The sequence below is a fragment of the Oryza sativa genome, chromosome 6 (assembly GCF_034140825.1).
Source record: "Oryza sativa Japonica Group chromosome 6, ASM3414082v1".
Classification (NCBI taxonomy): domain Eukaryota; kingdom Viridiplantae; phylum Streptophyta; class Magnoliopsida; order Poales; family Poaceae; genus Oryza; species Oryza sativa.
The window spans coordinates 16,998,132-17,022,707 of NC_089040.1; the positions used below are offsets into that span (position 1 = coordinate 16,998,132).

General features: G+C 48.1%; 1 protein-coding gene across 1 annotated transcript in view; it reads left to right on the forward strand.

Annotated features, from left to right (window-relative positions):
- The first annotated feature begins 549 nt into the window (after window positions 1-549).
- The window catches only part of LOC136356841 (uncharacterized), a 42,258-nt gene continuing 18,231 nt past the window's right edge, over window positions 550-24,576 (forward strand). Inside the window, exon 1 of the mRNA XM_066311318.1 lies at window positions 550-1,590. Coding sequence (XP_066167415.1) covers window positions 690-1,590 — 901 coding nt within the window. The 5' untranslated portion in view covers window positions 550-689. The remainder of the gene's footprint in view (window positions 1,591-24,576) is intronic.

The window sequence follows — 24,576 nt, forward strand, 5'->3', positions numbered from 1 at the left end:
GCCGCCTCCCCCTGGAACTTCTCCGGTGAGTGTGCTGCCACCACCGCCGCCGTGAGCTTCCCGCCGGATGGGGATGCCGACGCCCACGCGACAGCCTTCCGACACTGGGGCAGACGCTGCCCCGCCGACGGAACCCACCGCCTCCTCCTGGAGCTGGTCCGCGTCGAACTCGTCGGCACCTGCACGACGACTACACCAAGCCGTGCTCCTACCGCTCGCAGTTCATCGCCCAAACAACCGCCGCCCAAGAAATCGGGTCCGATCTCTTTATTGCTTTGGTTAGTTTGATTCGATTGCAATATCTGCAATCCCGTGTACCTTTTGCTGATTTTTTCCGGGTTTAGTTGGAGTTCGGTTCATTCACAAAACAGAGTCCTTCTTCCCTTCTGTATCCCTCTTGGAGTCTCACAGAGCCACCATCCATGCGCACGATAGTGTTAGCGATATTATCGCATGTGGAGTTTATCTCTTTCTATTGTATCCAATCTCTCCTTCTAATCCTCCCGATTCTTTTGCTATAAGTCGGTTGAGCGGTTATGATATGGATGAGGTCTATATGTACACATGTTCCGTGATTAATCCATCTATCGCGTTGAGCTATACTCGTCTTCATGGTATCAGACTTCCCGATCTAATCGCTTCCGCTCCTACCTTCCTGCCGCGCCCGGCCACTTCTCTCGCCGGCCCTCATGTCGACCTCCGACGACGCGGCCCTCTCCGCGGCAATCAACTCCGTCACCGACGCCGCTACCTCTGCTATTCGGAAAACCCTCCGCCCGGCCGATGACACCGTCTCTCCGGACGATCTTGCCGCTGCTCAAGCCCTCGTCGAAGCCACGACTGCTGCAACCGTCAAGGCTGTCCAAGACGCCATCTCCGCCCTCGTCGTGCGTCCGTCCGCCGCGACGGCCGCGGCGGCATCGCCTTCGTTTTCCCCAACCATGGTCACCATCGACGCAGTGGCGCTCCGCGCCGCCCTCGGTCTTCCTCCGACTACTCCCGTCGACAACACCTCCGGAGCGCCCGTCGACAATTCCTCCGGTGCACCCGTCGACAACACCTCTGGTGCGCCCGTCGACAACACCGGACCTGACCTGTCAAGCCTCTTCACCGCGCTCGGCCTCAATCCTCCTCAACAACATGACAACCTCCCTGCTGGTTTTGTGTCCGGGGGGGCGCCGTCCGGCGCCGACACCGTCGATGCGCTCCACGCTCAGGCTGTCTCCGTCCTCAACGTCAAGGCACTCGTTCCCGTCGTCCTCGACCTCGGCTCAGCGAACTACTCCAAGTGTCGATGCCTCTTCCTCATCACGCTCAGCAAATATGCCCTCTCCGACCACATTCTCTCCGACGCCTTCCCCAACAATGGGGCATGGGCTCGGATGGATTGCGTCGTCCTCGCATGGCTATATGGCACCATCGCCGCTGATCTTCTGGAGACTGTTCTGCAGCCGGTCGTCACCGCACGCCAAGTCTGGCTCTGCCTTGAGCAGATGTTCCTCGGCCACCACGAGCAACGCGCCATGCAAGTCTCGGCAGAATTCCACCACTTCGAGCAAGGGGATCTCAGCGCCAACAACTACTGTCGCCGTCTCAAAGCTCTGGCGGGACACTCGCGGCGAGCTCGGCGACCTCGTCACCGACAAACAACTCGTCCTCGCGATGCTTCAATGTCTTAACCCTAAATACGAAAATCTGCAAACTATTCTTCCGTTCCCCACGTTCGTCGAGGCACGCAGCCAGCTCATCCTCGCCGAGATCAACAAAGGCTCCAAGGTCTCCACCACTGCTTCGACCGCACTGCTGGCCACCGCCGGTGGCAACCGCAGCAGCACCGGCGGCATGAACCCGGCGCATGCCACCGGTTTCAGAAATCCTTCTTAGAACATGCAAGGCGGCGGCGGCGGCAATCAAGGTGGTGGCGGCGGCAACAACCGGAGCCGGCACCGACGCAATAACAACTCTGGCGGCAACGGCGGGACGAACAACTCCGGCGGCGGCGCTGGTCAGGCGTCCCAGGGCAACAATCAGGGCGCCATGCAGACTCATGGCCCGCCAGGTTGGCCCACGCCCCAGCACCCATGGGCTGGCCCCATCCAAATGTGGCCTGGAGGCCCACTTCTGCGCGCGCGCGGCATCCTCGGCCCACTGCCCAGCAGCGCTCCGTTCGCAGGCGCAGCCGTCGCTGGGCTCCCTGCAGGTCAGCAGGCCTCCGGCTACACCAACTAGGCTAGGCTTCTTCTGGCTCCACATCAGCAACAGCCAGCCCAGCCATCGGCCTGGTACAGCGGCACCCTAGCTGCGGGCCCAACACCGGCATGGGATCAGCAAACCCTTGCTGGCCAGTTCCAAACAGGAACCTTGTCGACTCCGCCATCCACCGACTGGTACATGGACACTGGTGCCACCTCTCACATGACATCGGACACCGGTATCCTATCCTCTCCCATTCACCCTAGCCCCTCTACTCCTTCACATATCATTGTTGGTAATGGTTCTTTCTTGCCTATTACTGCTACCGACGATGCCTCCTTTATTCCTGCAAACCGAATGTTTCTCCTTAACAACGTTCTTGTTTCTCCTGGCATGATAAAGAATCTTATCTCTGTTCATCGCTTTATTACCGACAACAATCTTTCCATCGAGTTTGACAAATTTGGTTTCACTGTGAAGGATCTTCCTACCAGGACCGTGATCGCCAGGTGCAATAGCTTTGGTGACGTTTACTCCTTTCCGACGACCTTCTTCAACACCATGGCCCGCTCCTTTGCTGCCAGCACTACGACTCTTTAGCATCGCCGGCTCGGACATCTCGGTCACGAGGCTCTCGCTCGCTTGGCTCACTCTGCTGTCATCCCCCCACCCAAAGGCGGCTCCTCCACAATTTGTCATGCATGTCAACTCGGTCGTCATACCCGTTTACCCTTTACTTCTTCTTTGTCTAGGGCTAAATCAAACTTTGAGTTAATTCATTGTGATTTGTGGACCTCTCCTGTTCCCAGTGTGTCGGGTTTTAAATACTATCCTGTCATTCTTGATGATTGCTCTCATTATGTTTGGACCTTTCCCCTCCGTTTGAAATCCGATACCTTCACTATTTGCCATTTTTTTTGTCTATGTCAGGACACAGTTCTCTACACCCATTCGTAACATCCAATGTGATAACGGCCGTGAGTTCGACAACTCCGCCGCCCGCACATTCTTCCTTACTAACGGTGTCTCCATGCGCATGTCCTGCCCCCACACTTCTCCCCATAATGGTAAAGCTGAGCGCACTCTCCGTTCTCTTAATAGCATTGTTCGCTCACTTCTCTTCCAAGCCAACCTCCCTGGATCGCTCTGGGCTGAGGCTCTCCATACCGCCACCTACCTCATGAACCGCCACCCCACCAAAACCCTCCTACGCCACACTCCCTACTTCGCACTTCACGGTGTCCACCCCTCCTATACACACCTTCGGGTCTTCGGTTGCCGATGTTATCCTAACCTCTCCGCTACCGCACCCAACAAATTAGCCCCCCGCTCCACCATGTGTGTTTTCCTTGGATACCCTAGCAACCATAAGGGATATCGGTGTTTCGATCCAGTCACTAACAGGGTTATTATTTCTCGGCATGTCGTGTTTGACGAAAACACGTTCCCTTTTGCTGAGAACGCTCCTGCTAACAATTGTGCTACTGATCTCTCTTTCTTGGATGATTTTTCTGCTCCAGTACAGGCACCGATCAGCTCCGGCCGCCCCAGTGGCGCGCGGCCTGGGCCCTCTCCATCACCAACTCGGTCTCTTGGTGGGCCGACATTGTCTGGGCCGCCCCCTGCTCAGCCTCCAAGTACACGCTCGGCTGGCTCACTGGGCAGTACTACTCCTCGGCCGGACTCTTCTCCAGCACCAGCTCGGCTGGCCCATGACTCGGCTCGGCTGGCCTCGCCTGCTCCAGCTGTCTCGAGTGGACGCGTTGCCTCTAGGCCGTTCCCCTCGCCAAGCTCCCCAAGATCGGCCCATGATGATTCAGTGTCTCACACAGCTGCAACATCCCCTCTTCTCCCACCGCTCGCGATTCCAACTTGTGCGCGGCGTGCACGCGTTCCCCCACCGCGCCCGATCATCACCGGCTTCGGCAAGTCTCCCGTCGACAATGACCACGGCATGATCACCAGAGGCAAGGCCGGCGTCAGGGTTCCCATCACTCGCATGAACCTTCACGCCACCGTCTTGTCCCCAGTCCCTCGCACCTACCGTGCCACCCTCGCCGACCCCAACTGGCGCGATGCCATGCAAGAGGAGTACTCGGCGTTGCTGGCAAACAACACGTGGGATCTCGTTCCTCCTCCGCCCAGCGCCAACATCGTCACAGGGAAGTGGATTTTTCGGCACAAGTTCCATGCCGATGGCAGCCTGGATCGTTACAAGGCCCGTTGGGTGCTTCGTGGTTTCTCCCAGCGCCCCGGTGTCGACTTCGATGAGACTTTCAGCCCTGTTGTAAAGCCGGCTACGGTACGCACTGTCCTCAGCCTTGCAGTCTCTCATGGCTGGCCCATCCATCAGCTTGATGTGAAGAATGCCTTCTTGCATGGCACACTTGCCGAGACGGTCTACTGCATACAATCTTCTGGATTTGTAGACACTGCTCACCCCAACTCTGTCTGCCGCCTCAACAAGTCACTCTATGGACTAAAACAATCTCCTCGGGCCTGGTACAGTCGCTTTGCAACTTTTCTACAGTCTCTTGGATTCGTTGAGGCCAAATCAGATTGTGTTAACGACCAAATTTGGCAATATCGGTATCGGAAAAGAAGATTAGATTGAAGTGGAGTCGAAAGCGGAGGTCGATTCGAGAACAGAGCACGAATCGGCTGGAGTCCAGATCGGCTATGATTAGGATCGGCTGGGTCTGAGTCGGACTAGGTAAGCCGATGCAGCCGATTCCGACAATACGACTTGGTGTATGACATCGGGTTGAATTGAGGTAATTCAAGATGATTGCCGCACATGGATAGAGTCCCGAGAAGGCAATTGTATCTATTAATTAGGATATTTTATGTAATTTCCTTAGAGATATGTTTGGGCAACAGTCTGCGGTAAAGACTTATGGTATCTTAGAGTTTGTTAGAGATAAGAGTTGTGTTCGACATGGACATAGTTTGTAATTTTCGGGTATAAATAGACCCCGAACCCATGTAATTAATTAATACACACGTTCAATACAATTTTGGCGCATCGCCACCCTTTTGCTTTAGTTTTATTTCGACGAGTTCTTGCTTTCGGGTTGAGCTGCATCGGTTTCGATATTCAACAAGAGGTAAAACTTGTTATGACGGCTTGCGTTCTCAGGATTAGTGATTCCATCTTTATGACACTCTAATCTTGTTCATGTAATTCGTCGAGTTATCATATATCTTACATAATCTCTGGCAATATCGTCATCTAACCTATAATCGGCTAACATCTGTCGGTAGAAGGCAGTCGATTAGGTTAGATTTCGACGTTGATTAAGATTATATAAGATATCTACCACTCTATGAAACTTCCAGCGGCTTGATTGTCTAGATATTGTTCTTCTTTTCATACTTAATGCTGCATCAGTTGAGTTTGATCTATTAATTGCTGCTAGAATATCAATCTCTAGCCTGCTTTCTGGTTGCCAATTAGGGTAGCATCGGAGTTTCAGCCGATCTTATCTGATTTAACTATATTTGCTCTATATGCTTAATTGACACGTTAAATCTGCCCTTTATGTCAAGATATTATTGCATCTAAGTATATTAAGCTTCTGTTTGGTATATTCTGCTTGTTTTAACATCTTAATATAGAGTCGTATCGGAGTATTAGCCGATACACGCTAGATCTATCTAATTGGCTATGCTATAAACATATATATTCATGTTATTAGTATATATTTCAATCTAAGTGATTTATACTGTCTCGGCATGGCGACCGATCTATCCCAATCACTTGATCTAAGTATATACCGATATAAGAACTATATATTGTTAATATCTACAGCCGATCGTGTAGATTTAGTTCCTTTTTATCTATTTGCAACTGCCGATCAATTTACATATGACATCGGCTCAAAGATAAATGATATGTCATCGGCACTTAGCCAATCGGCTATCGTTTATAGGTTTAACTGCGGTTTCTTTGTCTTTATTTCTTGTTGATTGCAGGATCAAATCAACTGGTACGCTAGCATACCCGAAGGCGAGTTTTGGACCTGCATTGGAGTTAAGCAGATCTCCCAGGCCTCGTTTTTACGTCAACAACGTCCCTCTTCATTTACAGACGTGACAGTCATGTGATATATCTGCTGCTGTATGTTGACAACATTGTTCTCACTGCTTCGTCCGGATCACTGCTCCGTTGGACCATCTCCTATGTGCAGGAAGAATTCTCTATGAAGGACCCTGGTGAGTTGCATCACTTCCTTGGAGTCTCAGTCTCTCGTCAGTCCTCAGGGTTGTTTCTCTCACAACGGCAGTACTGCCTGGAAATCTTGGAGCACGCCGGCATGACAGATTGCAAGCCCTGCAGCACACCGGTAGATACTACCTCCAAGCTGTCCTCCACAGACGGTTCTCGGGTTGCTGACCCCACAGATTATCGCAGTCTTGCTGGAGCATTACAGTATCTGACATTCACTCGGCCAGACATTCAGTATGCTGTCCAGCAAGTTTGTCTTCATATGCATGATCCTCGAGAGTCTCATCTCATAGCTCTCAAACGGATTCTTCGCTATGTCCGCGGCACTATGGAACTTGGGTTGCACATTCGCACGTCGTCTTCTCACGACTTGGTGGCTTATTCAGATGCCGACTGGGCTGGATGTGCCGATACACGCAAGTCCACCTCGGGCTATGCTGTATTCTTGGGTGACAATCTTGTCTCCTGGTCATCCAAGCGCCAGCAAACTGTCTCCCGTTCTAGCACCGAAGCTGAGTACCGGGCTGTTGCAAATGCTGTCGCTGAAACCTGCTGGCTTCGACAATTGCTGCATGAGCTTCACTCCCTGCCAGAACGAGCCACCTTGGTATACTGTGACAATGTCAGCGCCGTCTATCTATCAACTAACCCTGTGCAGCACCAGCGCATGAAACATGTTGAGATTGATTTGCACTTCGTGCGTGAGAAGGTCGCCATTGGGTCAGTCCGCGTTCTACATGTGCCAACTACATCTCAGTTTGCTGATATCTTCACCAAGGGGCAGCCTACTACAGTTTTCACTGAGTTTCGATATAGCCTGAACGTTCGTTCTCACGACGCTCCGTCTGCGGGGGGGTGTTAACGATATTATCGCATGTGGGGTTTATCTCTTTCTATTGTATCCGGTCTCTCCTTCTAATGCACCCTATTCTGTTGCTATAAGTCGGTTGAGCGGTTATGATATGGATGAGGTCTATATGTACACATGTTCCGTGATTAATCCATCTATCGCGTTGAGCTATATATACTCGCCTTCAGACAGAACCAGAGTTCAACTCCGCGTCCGATCCGTCTCCGCACCACAAGCTCCACAACTCCCCTGCGATCCCGGCTTAGACAATCCTCTCTGCTACCTCCACTCTCGTCACCTCGGTGGTCTCCGGTCTCAATGCGAGCTTTGCGCACACCGCCGCAACGTGACCAATTGAGTAATGTGTATCTTCGTGTGACGTCCACGCCCATCCATGACACACCATCTGACATCATCAGTGATGAAAGTCACCAAGCTATTCAGATTATGTCCTCCGATGCGCTCGACGAATTTCGGACCCTAACAATTACGATGATTGCCTCATGTCATGTCCAAACAAACGCCAGCCACAACCTGCAGATACAATGCTTCGTAGTAGATTCATCGCCGACACCTTTCCATCAGCCTCCAAGGTCCACCCGTGGCTTTCGCCACCGTTGCTGCTCCACCTCGAGCCCGCAACCCACTCCGACCTCCGATTGATCAACCATCAATCTAGCCGTGAGTTGAAGCTGACAAATCTAGCCGTCTCCCTGTCGAACGCTGCTCATCGAAAGGCCCAGGTGTTGGTATTTCTTAACGACACTACTAGAAATATAATTCCCAGCAATGGCGCAGAAATACTTCTGGTATATTATGGTTACAGAGTTTATCCGCAAGCGCACGGATATACCATTGTAGCATTTCACCCGAGAGTATTCGAAGGGTGTTGTATTTATTTTATCCCGTGGGAAGATCATGTAGAGAGAGATTGACTAATAGTTTATATATTACTTGTAATAATCATATTCTAAACAGGGGTTAAGATAATCTAAGGGTAGAGTGACACATAAGCATTAACAACTCATTCACATAATAAATGATCTAAGCTAGGTGGAAAGAAAAGAGAAAGAGAATCTATTCCAATACTTCTAATATACATACTATACATACATTCTAGTTAACTGGTATACTAGCTAATACCCTCTATCCGATGCCCTCCTAGTACTTCGAGAAGCCACCCCTGACTGCCGAGTTCCTTACGACAGCCCGTGACAACCATACAACCAGGGCTAAATACGGAGGAATACCCTCCCCAGGGAATTAACTTAGGATTATATATAGGCGTGGAGGAATACCCGTACTGAGCTGTCACCATCAGCGACCCACCTCTCATCCGCAATATATAACCCCAAATAATGATATCCTGTAATCTAGATAACACGCCTAAATTACCAGATACTACTCTAATATCATCATCATGACATAGAGCAATTGCATATGCAAACATTATACACGCACCAAAGTATCTCCCAGATAAGCTAGCCGTATATTCAGTATAACATGAACATAATGTAAAGTAGGTACTCATATACTTGGAAAGTATTTCAATACCATAAATGAATGTCGAAGAGTATTCTAATAAAAGTACAAAGCTTACAAAAGAGAAGAGAAAAGCTACTAGAGCCATACCCGAACTCTTCCGAAGGCTTCCGGACTCCTGACTCCTATTCTATTTCTATTCCACCAGCTAGATACTTCTAAACTAAACTTGAGAGAAATGACAGAGCTATTGCTTGAGGTGTGTGTTGAAGTGAAGAGAGTGAGCTCCTTATATAGAGGTAGTTATGACGGTTGTGGAAGCGGAATTGTCCGAAGTACCCCGCAACCGCCATCAGGAGAAGATCTGGAGCGTCCCTGCCAAACCCCACATCCAACGGTGGAGAGATGGGTTCGGCCGAACCTGGGGCCGGCCCAACCAGCCCACAATTTGGCTGGTGGCCTCCTGGACTTCTCTTCTCCGCGGACTTGTGAATTTTGGCCCAATTCATCGTGTCAATTCTGAGTTTTTGGCCTATTCATACATAAGTCCGTTTCTCGAAATTGTCCGATTGATTTATCGTCTGTGTTGATATCGATTCTCCTCCACTTTATTGTCATTCTTCTGCAAAAGGTTAGTATACCTAATACTAGTGGAATATTATTATTCTAACATACTTATGCATTGCAGGCATCACTAGTTCTCCTCTATTTTAGTAATATTGACGGTCAAAACTGATCGATAACGATCGTCAACACCAGGCCACCCCGCCTAGAGTGTTCGATTCCATCGATCGAGAACGCCGATCGCCTCCAGCTTCAATCAACCCGAGCGTGTGGCCGCACATCTCCCTATTGAGAGTAGCTTGTCACAACCTGATTTTCGTTTTAGGATTTATAAATTATTTAATAAATTATTAATAGAATTTATATTAAATGTTCATTAATTTACAAGTGAAGTTAAATGTGGGAAATAAAATTTCCTAAATATAAAGCATGGATGAATTTAATTTTTATTAAATTCTCTATGATTAAGTATACTCTCTGAAATTTTCTCGGATTTTTCAAAGCTCAATTCCTAATTGATAGAAAGAACAATTCAGTAATTAGTTAATCAATTAATGATCTAATTATAATTATGTTAAGTGCTTTTCTTGTTTAAAAATCCTTAAATTATAAATTGTTGTCTACAAGGAATTATTAGAAATAATCTTAAAATCCTAAAAGAGAAGATCTAATTTTAATTTGTTAAATCTCAATATAAAAGTGGACTAGCTAAAATTTTGTTAAATACTTTTCTTGTTTCTATAGTTCCTAGATTTTTCTGGGATTTATTTGAGCCAAGGAAGTATTTTTAATAAATGGAATTGCATTTCATGAATAATTTAAATTGAAAAAGGTTTAAAAAGTTCTCTTTTGGCTTTGGGCCGAAAGTCGGCCCAAATCTCTGATGTGACCATGGCTACTACGGATACATCCATTGCTCACATCATGGATGAACAACAAGATATCAAGTTCGAGTCCTCCAAGTGCCAAAATCCAATTCGGCCACCTGCTACACTGCTGACTTCAAACGGCCGCCGAAGCTCCATACGACCTCCGTTTTCAGCCCGTGAGTACTTGATGGAAAGCTCTCGGAGTCCTCTTTCCAATGCATCAAGCCTCATTGCCAAATTCCATCTCAGTCGGCAGCAACTGAAGAAACAAGGTGCTATGACACCTGTAATGGGCCTATGGGCTTGTAACCTCATTTGGGACCCCGGCCCAGGTGGGGCCCATGTGGGGTGCGCCCCAAGCTGGTGGAGCACGACCCTAGGCACCCCTAGGTCGTCCTCCCACCCCTATATATAGCTAGTTACCTCTTGAGGGTTTCTTGGGTTTTGTTTAGATGAAAGTTTAGCCATTGCTACTTCGCTTGCAGCGCGCGTGTCGGCTAGACCGTCCGTCTGCTTGTATTCGAAACCCCAACTTATCATTTGTATTAAATTCCTATTTGCAATATCAGATTGCTTTTATCTTGTTCTTGCTTGTTTCTTCGATTTGCTTGCAGGAATAGGGTTGATCTGCACCGGCAAGATCAACAACCCACGGAGAGGTGTATCGATCGCTAAGGCGCAACACAACGTCTCGTACGGTTGTAGTCGGATCGTCAACGTTTCTCCCAAATCGTAGTTATCACAACTCACCGAAAGATCGGGCCAACAATAGCCTTGAGTGTCGAGAGGAACTCAAGGTTCATCAGGTGGTATCAGAGCTTTCGTTGCTCGGTGAGTTTTTATCTTCCTATAACCAGAAAATAGCCATACAAAAAAATTCGTATCATTTACCTAGCCATATTGTGCCATTGCATTGTTCTTTTCAGTTTTTGCTTTGTTGAATTTTGTGTTGCATCGTCACGTCGTGTTGCTGGTCTTAGCGTCTAGTTCGTTTAGAGTTTCGAGTTCTGGTCACGTTTTGTACCACAGTCGTCGCTGCCACCGTGTCTCTGTTGTTATCGGGACCTACGAAAACGGAATCGGCTCACTGCCACGGTTCTATTTTTGTAGTTTTCAGAAGTTTCTGTCGGTTAGTTTTGGAGTTCTTGAGTTGCATCTAGAGTTTGCCGATCCTTGTGTGTGTTTGTTTTGGCCGTGCCTGTGTCGTGCACGAGAGGAGGAAGGTGAATTACCATATCTGATTTTGGAAGTAGTCAAGTTTGTTTTGGAAAGATATAGTAGATTGGATTGGTTAAAAATCAGTTTCCTTTTTATCCCATACACCAAATTCGGCTGCCATCCACTCCACCTCCTTGCCGAGTCCCACTCGCCCCTTTGGCCGAGTCCGACCCCCTCCCTCAATTCCACGGTTCCGAGTTGTGTCAAACACCTTGGCGAATTTTTGTTTGGTGTCGGTTTCGAGATCTGTTTGGAAAAACGGAACCGGCATAAATTCAGCATTCCATTTTTTGTATAATTTTAATTTTGGGTTTAGACTTTTATATTTGAGTCCCTGTAAATTTTATATTTATGTTTGAGTCCCTGTAATCTTACATTAAGGTCCTTGAGTCAGTTTTTGTTAAAAAAATCAAGAAAAAAGTGAGAAAAAAAAGGCAGAAAGGTGCAAAAAAAAAAGAGAAAAAAAAGCCGCACAAAAAAAAAACAGAAAAAAAAAGAAAGAAGAAAAAAAGAAAAGAGAAAATACTGTTATGTTTGAGCTAAACTTCATATATCAGAGTTGTGCATGAGTTGTTCCTAGTGCTATCTTGTGGTATCGTTTGTGTCTAGGCTCGCGTCTCTAGTACGTTCTAGCCTAGGACCAGCACGGTACTTGACTTTGAACAATTATTCAACTTTGCATTATCTGATTTGAGCATTTGCTATTCCTTTGCTACATATTTAAGCCTACCCAGAGCTCCACATATTTGATTACAGCCGTACCGCAAGTGTTTGCCAAGGCATCGATACATCCAACCTTCATTGGGGTGCTTGGTTGAGTCGGTGTATGTCACCATTCCACTTGCATTGGTAAGATCTTGTAAGAGCTTGGTTAAAAGCTTGAGTGTGTGTGATTTTTGAGCTGCCACTACCTAGTAGTTAATAGGAACGCGCATATTTTTGTGTATGTTTCTTGTTTTCTACTAACAATGGCAGGGATATGCAAGATAATTGGGGATAGCTGTGCTCAACATCGACATCTTCGTCGAGACATGAGGAGGGATCAACATGACCATTATGAGGTAAGTGATGATGTTCTAGGTAAGATCAAATCTGCACTGCCTTATTTCGAGGGAAACTATGATCCTCGTGCTTACATTAATTGGGAGCTAGCGGTTGATAGTGAATTTCAAAAGCATGTCTTGTCGGAGAAACAAAAGGTTATGTGTGCCTCTAGTGTTTTAATTAAACATGCTTCTAATGATTGGAAACATCTTTGTAGGCATAACAAAATACCACAATCTTGGAAAGACCTGAAACGATATTTCAGAGATGTTTATGTTCCCATGTATTATGCTGACATTTTGTTCAACAAACTACAATGTTTAAAACAAGATACCAGAACTGTTACTTCATACTATCATGATATGCAAGCTTGTTTATTACGTTGTGGTTTAGATGAATGCGAAGAAGCTAAAGAATTGAGGTTTTTATGTGGGCTTAACAAAGAAATTCAGGACATGCTTGATTGTCAAAGATATACATCTCTTTCTCATTTGTTACAACTTGCTTGCAATGCTGAAAGTAAAATAGAGGAGGATATGAAAAAGAAACACGCTATGTCTTTGCCTCCAATTACTAACTATTTGCAGGAAGTGCGTAATCACGAAAAGGAGGAGAGAGATATGAAAGAGCCACCAATTCCACTGTTCACACTCAAGTTCGAGACACCTCCATCATCTAAAGAGGACATCCAAGGTAAAGTAAATGGTACTGAAATTAATCAAGGTGAGTGCATTGTTAACGAAGTAAATTTGTCCACTTTTCATGCAAAAGTAGAGCAACCGTTAGTGGAACCAAATGCTGGAATTCCTTTGTCACAAGTTGATTTACTCGCTGTTCCTGGTGATAAAGAAGAGTTGTGTGATAATGCTTCACTTATATCCATGCCACAACTAGTGAATGAACATGCTATTCCTAGTGTTTCTTTGTGTGCTAATTTTAAGCATGCTGTTCATATTGTTAATGAAGTTGAGGAACGTAAATTGCTATCTTCTTTAAATACTTTGGGCTATGTTCAGTTTGATGATTTTGGTGAGCTCGATAATTTGAAGGAGAAATTATTTGCTAAGTATGATTTGCCATGTCTAACTAATGCTATTTTTCATATCTTTGGCAAATATAATGATAGAGGAATATATTTGGTGCATAGAGTTTTCATTTGTTTGGATTTAGAGAAACATGTTATTGCTAATCACACTATTTCGAGTTTCTCTAGTTTTGATTGGATGAAACAGGTTATTTTGAATGGACTATATGAAGAACACCATATGGAAAAACCGAGGACGGTTTTCCGTGAAGAAGGGGAGGATGATGTGACCATGGCTACTACGGATACATCCGTTGCTCACATCATAGATGAACAACAAGATATCAAGTTCGAGTCCTCCAAGTGCCAAAATCCAATTCGGCCACCTGCTACACTGCAGACTTCAAACGGCCGCCGAAGCTCCATACGACCTCCGTTTTCAGGCCGTGAGTACTTGATGGAAAGCTCTCGGAGTCCTCTTTCCAATGCATCAAGCCTCATTGCCAAATTCCATCTCAGTCGGCAGCAACTGAAGAAACAAGGTGCTGTGACACCTGTAATGGGCCTATGGGCTTGTAACCTCATTTGGGACCCCGGCCCAGGTGGGGCCCATGTGGGGTGCGCCCCAAGCTGGTGGAGCACGACCCTAGGCACCCCTAGGTCGTCCTCCCACCCCTATATATAGCTAGTTACCCCTTCAGGGTTTCTTGGGTTTTGTTTAGATGAAAGTTTAGCCATTGCTACTTCGCTTGCAGCGCGCGTGTCGGCTAGACCGTCCGTCTGCTTGTATTCGAAACCCCAACTTATCATTTGTATTAAATTCCTATTTGCAGTATCAGATTGCTTTTATCTTGTTCTTGCTTGTTTCTTCGATTTGCTTGCAGGAATAGGGTTGATCTGCACTGGCAAGATCAACAACCCACGGAGAGGTGTATCGATCGCTAAGGCGCAACACAACGTCTCGTACGGTTGTAGTCGGATCGTCAACGTTTCTCCCAAATCGTAGTTATCACAACTCACCGAAAGATCGGGCCAACAATAGCCTTGAGTGTCGAGAGGAACTCAAGGTTCATCAATCTCCCTCTCTCTCCCCCTCGGCCCAAGCTGAGCCGCCCACTCGCGCGTGCGCGTGTTCGCCCGCTGACAGGTGGGGCCCGCTTGTCGGGGTCGTCGTCTTCCTCGCGCCGAAACCCTAGCCGCGCCGCACCGCCGCCGCCTTTCCAATTCGGCCGCACCTTTCCCGATCCGGTGAAATCGATTGAGGGGAAATGCTTCCCGAGATCTCCTCTACCTTTTTCCTTTTGGAATCTATCGCTATTTCGCTTTGGAAATCGCCGGATTCGAGCTCGAATCGGATTCGTTTCTTTCCCTTTAACCCTAACCTTTCCATCGCATCGCCGACCGCCGTGGGCCTTCGCCGTCGCTTCCTAGCCTCTATAAAAGGGATCCCTAGGCCCTTCGCTACCCGTCGCCACCCTCGCTTTCGCCTCTCGTCGCTGGTAGAGCCCTAGCGCCGTGCCGCTTAGCGCCGCCGTTCGTCCAGCCGTGCGCCGCCGTCGCTCTGGTCGTCGCTCGGGGAAGCCATCGCCGGGTTCGCCAAGTCGTCACCGTCCCAGTCCCGCCCTCCGTTTTCACCGAGGATCGTCGGAGCACCGCCGTCGTCGTCGACCCGATCGTCGCCGCCGCTTCTACCTTGACGCCGATGCCGTCCGTTGATCTTCCGCCGTTGATTTGGTCACCGGTGAGTTCGCCGCGTCGCCCGCATCGTTTTGGTGCCCTTCGTTAGCGCTGTCGTGCCGTAGTTCACCGGCGAGCTTGCGCCGTCCGGTCATCGCCGGTGATGACGTCATCGCCGACGTCATCGTCGCCGTGTCTCGTGCACCGGTCGTGGGCCGATGGATCCTGGCCGTCCGTTGTGGATAGGATAGATCTCGGCCGTTCGTTCCGTGAGCCGCAGCCGTGCGCCCGGTCCACCGTGCACCCGAACCCGCTGACGCAATAATCCTCTTTTCCTTTTCAAAAATAATTCTTTATTGCGTCATAATTCAATTAAAATCCATATAAATGCTTTAATCCGGTTTAATATTTAAAAATTCATAACTAATTCATTGTAACTCGGTTTAATGTGGTTCCAGTTGCAAAAGTTGAATAAAATAAAGATCTACATATTAAAATTATCCATAAATTGAATTAAATTTATTTAATCCTTTTTAAATAGGCTGTAATTAGATTTAATCTTGTAAAATTCGTAATAAATTCATATGAAGTCAGAATGAGGCTGTTCAAGTCTCATGTTTGTTTACTTTATATGTATTGTTTATTTAGTTTTTATTAGTCTTTTTCCTCGTTTTGCGTGTTAGCTTGTCGTTTCCGTCGTTTCGAAGGTTCGCGAGTGCGCCGGAAGTGTTCAAGAAGATTAATTGAAGACCCGTTATTACAAGGCAAGTCACACAGATCCTAAACACAATTCCTTTGAGCATGTTGATCCTATATTTAAATTCTCTATTTGTTTCAACTGTGCATTTATTTTTTAATGTCACCGGGTGGTGTGAACTTATTCCTTTGTTATGGCCTGTTTGCATTGATTACTCTATTCCTTGATACCTTGTGTTATTATAATTTGACTAGTTGAGCTTTATATATTGGTTCAGCTAGATGTTAGACATAATTGCTTAGCCATGCTTAGAAACATTAGCACACAATTGGGATAACTAATGCTTCACTATTATTTAATGATGGCTTAATGATAGCTCACAATGGTCAATCGTGATTGGTTGATTAATTAATGTGCCAACTAAAACTTGATAATGGTGGGTTGTGAGCACATGGTTTTGATGATAGTGCTCATGACAATTAAGGACCGGTTCATGATTTTCGGTTGTGAATCATTTACCGTGCCAACCACAAGCCAGAATGGGCAACGGCTGGACACTTTGTATAACAAGGCTCACTGCGGAGCACCAGACTGAGAAGTGGCGGAGATAAGCCCACGGGGGTCGCTGGGGAGTCCATGCCTTGTTTAAGAGGGTGATTATGATCCAGGAACGGTGCACTGCTTTGGGTTGTGTTATGCGAGGGGTCTTGTCACAATCACTCAACATGGTGACGTGTCTGGCCGGGCACGGTAACATGCTGGTGGGTTGTGTCTTGTGGGTACAATGGTACACCTCTGGCCAGAGTAAAACAATTCGAATAGCCGTGCCCGCGGTTATGGGCGGGTCGAACAATGTCTTTCGTGATTAGTCCCACACTACTCATTAATAATAATGTGGTAATTGATGGTAATTAATTTAGCTCCTGGTTTGGAATGGTACATTCCTGGTTTGGAGATAAATCTGTGCAGCCGGGTATGGTTGTTCAGGATGGTTGGGCCTGTGCAGCATGGGTGTGCTGTTCAGAGTTGATTAATATTGATGATTAATTACTCTACTGTTTTACAATTTTTACTATTTGCTAAATGCTTCTTTTGCAAATGAACCCTATATTATGCCATTCTTTGGTATCCTTGTGCACTTGCATATTTGCTGTGTGGCTTGCTGAGTATGTCATATGCTCACCTTGCTATAATCAATCAAACCTCAGTTGAAAACAAGTTGCGAAGGAGAAGACGTTTGGCTTATACCCCAGTTGAGCTGCCTGTGGGAGTGGAGCCGGAGCTTCGCTAGACCGTAATTCCACTGCAGTTTTCTTTTCTTTTGTAAGTATGTAACGTTATTATATTGATGAATCTTTATATTAAATTGTCAGTTTGTGTACCTCGGCTTATTCCTGGACGAGGATTTAATGCAAAAATTAGTTCGGAAATTACTAGTGAATTTTTGGGCGTGACATAGCTACCGGAAAGTCCAGGCCACCCGCCCGAAGTGTCTGACCCACCGATTGGATCGCCAATCGCTTTCGCCGCCATCAACCCGAGCACCACGTCTGGTCGTCTCCCTGTTGATTGCAGCCATCGAACGGTTTAGACCGCCGCCTGAAGTGTCCGATTCCACCGATCAAAATTCCGTTGATCGCCGCCATGCTCCACCTTGCGTCCATGTCTGTCCCTGGACACCCCGTGTAGTCGTCGCGGCGTGGAGCACCTCCCTCGCACCTCTACCATGGATCTCCCGTAGGCTCTGATACCACTTGTTATAAAACTGGCCTTGAAATCACATCGGAAACCAAACGCGGAAGAAACGCTATAGGAGATCCAAACATGATGACGACACCGAGGCACGATATTTGATAACGGACTTCAGCCGAGGCCTACATCTCCGGGGCACTGATTACGGGCGCTCCTGTAACGCCCCGATTTTCGTTCGGGATTAAAAATCATTTAATAATCCATTTCCTAGAAATTAAATAAAAGTTAAATCAATTCAATCAAGTGAAATTATTGGGAGAGTTAAAATTTTCCTTTAAAAATCATTGGTCGGGAATATTTTGTAATATTCCTTCTGCCCTAAAATACTCGGAGCTCAAGAAGTAATTATAATAATACAAAGTTCATTTAATCAACTGAATTAAAAAGAAAACAAGTTAAAATCTCCCTTTCTTTGTCTTTGGGCCGCCCCGGCCCAATTCCCCTTTTCCCTCCCATGGCCCGCGCCCTCTCTCTCTCTCGGTTAGCCTCCCACTCCTCTCTTGGGCCGTCGGCCCGTTTCCCCACTCCCTCACGAAGTCTGCTTTGCCTCCACCTTCCAACTATCCCTCCCTCTGTCCCCGACAGGTGGGACCCGTGGACCCTACCTGTCATCTCCTACCTCCGGCTCCCCTCTCCCAACGGCCATGGCCGCCCCGTGCTCCCCACATCGCCGCCAATCCCGCACGCCCCGCGTTCAAATCCGTGCGGACGTGGTTACCGCCCACTCCTCCACCCCTTCCCCCTCTTCTCCCCTCCAAAACCGCCGCTGAACTGCCCCACTTCACCACGTCGCCGGAGCCCACCCCATCGTCGGTTGCCGCCTCTCCCGGGATCGATCCCGCCTTCCCGAGCCTATAAAAGGGATCCCCGGGCTCTCCTCTTCCGTTTCCTCCTCCTCCCCGAGCTCCCCGCGCTCTCTCCCACTTTCCCCACGCGAGCCCAAGCGCCGCCGCTCGCCGGCGACCCTCCAACCGGCCGCCACCGCTGCTCCTGCCGCCGCCGCTCCGCACGACCGCCACCAACGTCTTCGCCACGTCGTGCCGTAACCCAGCATCCCCTCCACTTCCCCATTTTGTCGCCGGAACCACCTCCCCACGGTGCTCCCACTCCCCACCACTCACCGGCGTGCTCCAGCCGCCGCCTCCCGCCGCACTAGCCACCACCGAGCCGCGATGACACCACCATCGGCATCGCCGTGCCGATCTCCACCCCGGCCCCTACTACATTTTCCCATTCCGTCTCCGGAACGCCGCCGCCACGCGCACCACCTCTCTTCGTCGCCATTGCCACCTCCAGCCGCGTCACAATGCCGCTTTGGTCCACGCCGACCCACGCCGTCGCCTCCCTTGGCTTCGCAAGGACGGGGAGATCCTCGGCCACTGGCCCTCTTCGCCGGAAATCCGCTCGAGCTCCACCCCCCTCGGTCACCGGTGAGATCCTCCTAAAATTGTCGTGGTCGGTAGTCGTTTCCGGTTACCTCGCACCAGTCCTCACCTCCCTAACCCCTCAATGATCTTCCTTAGATCAAGGCTGAGCTCGTCCGCCCCTTCCCGAGCGACGCCCGTCACCGGAGCTCCGTCGCGCCGTCTTCCCGAGGAGCCCCGCCGCCGCCGTTCCTTGCCGTCGGCCGCTCGTTTGCCGTCGTGCCGCTCGGTGAGCACTCCCTTCCCTCTCCCCCTTCCTCCCCTTCGTCGGCCACCTCCTGTGCCTGCTCGTGACGCGCCGCCACCACTTGTGGTCGTCCGACCGGGTCGCCGTCGCCGCGCTCCGCGCTCCACGCCGCTACCGGTTGTGTCGGGCAGCCGGATGCCGCCTCCCCTTGTCGCGCCGCACCACCACTCCCTAGCGTGCGTCGCCGCTCCCCGCACCATCGCCGGTGGCCGCGCTGCCGCGTGCTGTCGCTCGGTCAGGCCGGCCTGAGCCGTGCCTGTGTCCCGGCTGCGCCGCCCCATGGCCGCCCGATCGGCTAGGGCCGATCCGGGCCGTCAGTTCCCGTGGACCGGCGGTGGACCGCCTCGATGGTCCCGGTCCACGATGGACCGGTGCCCTTGTGTTGCCGATCGGTGGGGCCAGCTTGCCGGCGCCGCCCCTCCCCCTTATGACGTCAGCAACCCCCTTTTCCTTTGGAAAAATAATTAATAATTGCGTCATAAATCATATTTAATTCTAGAAATTCATTTAAATGGCTCAAAACTTCTAAAATTCATATCTAATTCATTTGAACTCCAAATTGGGCCATTGAACTTGCAAAATTCATCTAAAATTGAGATCAACATGTTTGTTTACTTTTTATGTACTGTTTCCTAGGTTTTTATTAGAGTTTTTCCTTGTTTTGCGTGCCGGCATGTAGAATCCGTCATTTCAGAAGTCCGCGGTCGCGAGGATCAGAGTTCGGAAGATCGTTTGAAGAAGCAAGGCAAGTCACACATTCGCCTTGAGTATTTTGACCCTACTTTACAAATTTTTTCCGTCTGCAAATAAATATGCATCGTTTTGCTAATTACATGGGAATAGGTTTCACCTATCTGCTTGCTTGTGCCATATTATTTGATATCTGTCCTTTGTCAACTTTGGATGATAGATCGACTAGCTTGGGTTACTATGATGACCTAGCTAGAACTTTATACTTAGCCATGCTTAATTACCACTAGCTCAGTTGATGGGATAATTGCAGAATTAGACATGTTAGTATCATGACGAGTTGCGTGCTCGAGACATCCGGCCATGTTTCATGCTCATAATTATCCAACTAAAACATGACTGAATGGTGGGCTGTGGGTGCATGGTTTTGCTGGTCGCACCCATGGCAACTAAGGACCGGTTTGCGGGAAACCCTAGAAGACATACAGCACTTGCCACAAGCGGGAATAGGTAACTACCTAATTTGAAGTATAGCTTTCCGCTGGCTGACGCATCCAGGCAAGGGTGAGCGTGATGGAGTTCGGATGGGCCCTGCGACGGCCTATGCGGCTTTCTGATTCGCCTAGGCACGAGAGGGGACTGCCCACCGCCTGTTGGGGGCGGGGGTGAAACCTGAGGTGTGGTGTGCTTGGTCAGAGGGGGTTATATGGAGGGTCTTGTCACAATCACTCGACATGGTGACGTGTCCGGCCGGGCACGGTGACATGCCGGTGGATTATGTCTTGTGGGTACAGTTGTGCACCTCTGGCCAGAGTAAAACTATTCGAATAGCCGTGCCCGCGGTTATGGGCGATCGACCAGATTCACCGTGATTAGTCTCACCCCTAATAAATCGACCCAATGCACTGTAGTTCAGGTGGGTTGGTTGGGCCTGTTCAACGTGGTGTAGCGTTGATCAGTGGAGATCTAATTTACTTTAATTAATCAACTGTTTTACTGTTTTGCTCAATAAAATGTTTTACAACCGCCTTTATGCAAATAGCCACAAACCACCCTTGTATCCCCTTGCACGTCTACATCATTGGTGTGACTTGCTGAGTACGGTGGTTGTACTCAGCCTTGCTATTATTCCCCTTTTTTAGAAGTGTAGTGCTTCTGAGCTGAGGATGAAGTTAGAGGACCAAGGCTCAGACCCCAGTTGAGTTTTGCCTGTGGAGTGGAGCTGAAGCCCCGCTAGGATCGCCTTTTTCTGCTGCTGTCGTTTCTTTTCGGTGCGAGGACTAAGAGCCTCTTCTGTAAGTATTTTACGCTTTATTTACGTTTGGAACTGTATATTACTTGTCGTTTTGTGTACCCTGGCTGGTCCTGGACAGGGATTTAATACACAAAATAGTCTAGAAATTTGGTCTAAATTTCTGCCACACCCTAAAAATCCCAAATATAAAAATTGTTGCTTAATTGGAATTATTAGAAATAATTTTAAAAGCCTAGAAGAGAAGATCTAATTTTTAATTAATAAATTCCAATATAAAATTTGGCTAGATAAAATTTTATTAAATACTTTGCTTAATTCTATAGTTCATAGATTTTTCTGGGATTTATTTGAGCTAAGGAAGTATTTTTAATAAATGGAATTGCTTTTCATGAATAATTTAAAATGAAAAAGGTTTAAAAATCTCTCTTTTGGCTTTGGGCCGAAAGTCGGCCCAAACTTCTCTCTCTCTCTCCCTTGGCCCAATCCGGCCCGCAGCCGAGCCGCCGCTCGCGCGCGCGCGCTCGCCCGCTGACAGGTGGGGCCCGCTTGTCGGGGTCTTCGTCTTCCTCGCGCCGAAACCCTAGCCGCGCCGCGTCGCCGCCGCCTTTCCAATTCGGCCGCATCTTTCCCGATTCGGTGAAATCGTTTGAGGGGAAATGCTCCCCGGGATCTCCTCTACCTTTTTACTTTTGGAATCGATCGCTAAATCGGTTTGGAAACCGTCGGATTCGAGCTCGAATCGGATTCGTTTCTTTCCCTCTAACCCTAATCTTTCCATCACGTCGCTGGCCGCCGTGGGCCTTCGCCGCCGCTCCCTAGCCCCTATAAAAGGTTCCCCAGGCCCTCCGCTACCCGTCGCCACCCTCGCTCTCGTCTCTCGTCGCCGGTAGAGCTCTAGCACCGTGCCGCTTAGCGCCGCCGTCGCCGTTGTTCGTTCAGCCCTGCGTCGCCGTCGCTCCAGTCGTCGTCGTCGCTCGGGGAGGTCACCGTCGTGGTCGCCAAGCCGTCGCCGATCTCGTCCGCCCCTCCGTTTTCGCTGAGGACCGCCGGAGCACCGCCGCCGTCGTCGACCCGATCATCTCCGCCGCTTCGACCTCGTCACCGGTGAGTTCGCCGCGTCGCCCGCATCATTTTGGTGCCCTTCGTTAGCGCCGTCGTGTCGTCGTTCGCCGGCGAGCTTGCGCCATCCGGTCGCCGCCGGTGGTGACGTCATCACCGACGTCATCGTCGCCGTGTCCCGTGGACTGGTCGTGCGCCGATAGATCCCGGCCGTTCGTTTTGGATGGATCGATCTCGATCGTTCGTTTTCGTGAGCCGCCGTCGTGCACCCGGTCCACCGTGAACCCTAGCCGATGACGCAATAATTCCCTTTCCCTTTTCAAAAATAATTCATTATTGCGTCATAATTCAATTAAAATCCATATAAGTGTTTTAATCCGATTTAATCTTTAAAAATTCATAACTAATTCATCTTAGCTCGGATTTAGTTGGTTCAAGTCTCTAAATTTTTCTAAAATTGAGATCTACATGTTAAAAATATCCACATGTACTGTTCATGCTTGTTTATGAGCTGTTTTGGTGATTTTGTTCTTTTCTCTTTAGATTCCGACGTTCCGGGAGAGTCCGATTTTGTAGGAGAAGATTTTGAGGAATTCCAAGGCTAGCAAGGCAAGTCACAAAAATCCCAAACAACCCTTTGAGTATGTTGATCCCGTTTAAAGCTATTGTTTCTATTCAACTATTGCACTTATTTTCGAATGTCATTGGGTGGAATTAAGCTATTGCTTGTTATGGCCCTTTTTGTTCTTGATTACTTTATTCTTTGATACCTTGGGTTATTATAACTTGACTAGTTGAGCTTTATATATTGGTTCAGCTAGATATTAGATATGATTGCTTAGCCATGCTTAGAAACATTAGCACACTATTGGGATAACTAATGCTTCACTATTATTTAATGATGGCTTAATGATAGCTCACGGTGGTTAATCGTGATTGATTAATTAATTAATTTGCCAACTAAAACCTGATAATGGTGGGTTGTGAGCATATGGTTTTGATGGTTGTGCTCATGACAATTAAGAACCGGTTCACGATTTTCGGTTGTGAAACGTTTACCGTGCCAACCACAAGCCAGCATGGGCAACGGCTTTACTTTCTGTATAGTATGGTTCATAGTAGAGCACCAGACTGTGAAGTGTCGGAGATAAGCCCACGGGGGTCGCTGGGGAGTCCATACCTTTTTTATAAGGGGGTGATTATGATCCGGGAACGGTGCACTGCTTTGAATTGTATTATATAGAGGGTATTGTCACAATCTCTATTCGGGTACTTGTCAAGTATCGCGACGCATGGTTGACATGATGTTGAGGTTGTGTCTTGTGGGTACAGTGGTACACCTCTGGCCAGAGTTTAAACTATTCGAATAGCCGTGCCCGCGGTTATGGGCGGGTCTAACAATGTCTTTCGTGATTAGTCTCACCCCTCTCACTATATTAAATGATGATGTTAATAATTTGATTAACTCCTGGTTTGGAATGGTTAATTCCTGGTTTGGAGATTGAACTGTACAGCCGGGGTTGGTTGTTCAGAATGGTTGGGCCTATGCAACAGGGTATGTTGTATAGCGTTGGATTAATATTGTTTAATTATTATTTAACTGTTTTATTAAATTCTGAAGTATTTATTAAATGTTGTTTATGCAAATGAGACTATACTATGCCATCCTTTGTTATCCTGTGCACTTGCATATTTGCTGCGTGGCTTGCTGAGTATGTCATATACTCACCTTGCAATCATTCATCAGAGGAGGAGTTCTACAGCGATGCCGATGGAGTGGATGATTAGGCGTAGCCCTGGTCAAGCTGCCTGTGGAGGGGAGTCGCCTGCGCTATTTATTTATTTTTCCACTGCTTAGAACTTTATTGATTGAGAGGAACTATCTACCTCTGTAATGACATTTTATTCGCTTATTAATTAGAGTAATAATTGTACTCTATTATCAATTTGTTATTGTGTACCTCAGCTGATTCCTGGACGAGGGTTTCTACACATGTAAGCGTTTGGAATTTTGGATAGAAATTCCGGGCGTGACATTTCTGGGCGTGACAGCTCCTCCCGGATCCAGCATATTACAGCGTATCAGAGTTACAATGACTCACGGCAGGTCGCCGCCGGCAGCCGCTTCCTCTCGCTATGCTATGTTGCCATGCGGTTACAACAGGCATGCCCCTCTATTTATGAGAGAGCCTAGGATAGAGTCCGACTCTTACTCTAGTCCTAATACCTAGTACAACTCCAAGTCCTAAACTGTAACCGACTACGTACATATATTTGACACAAACTCTAACAGTATGGTCCCT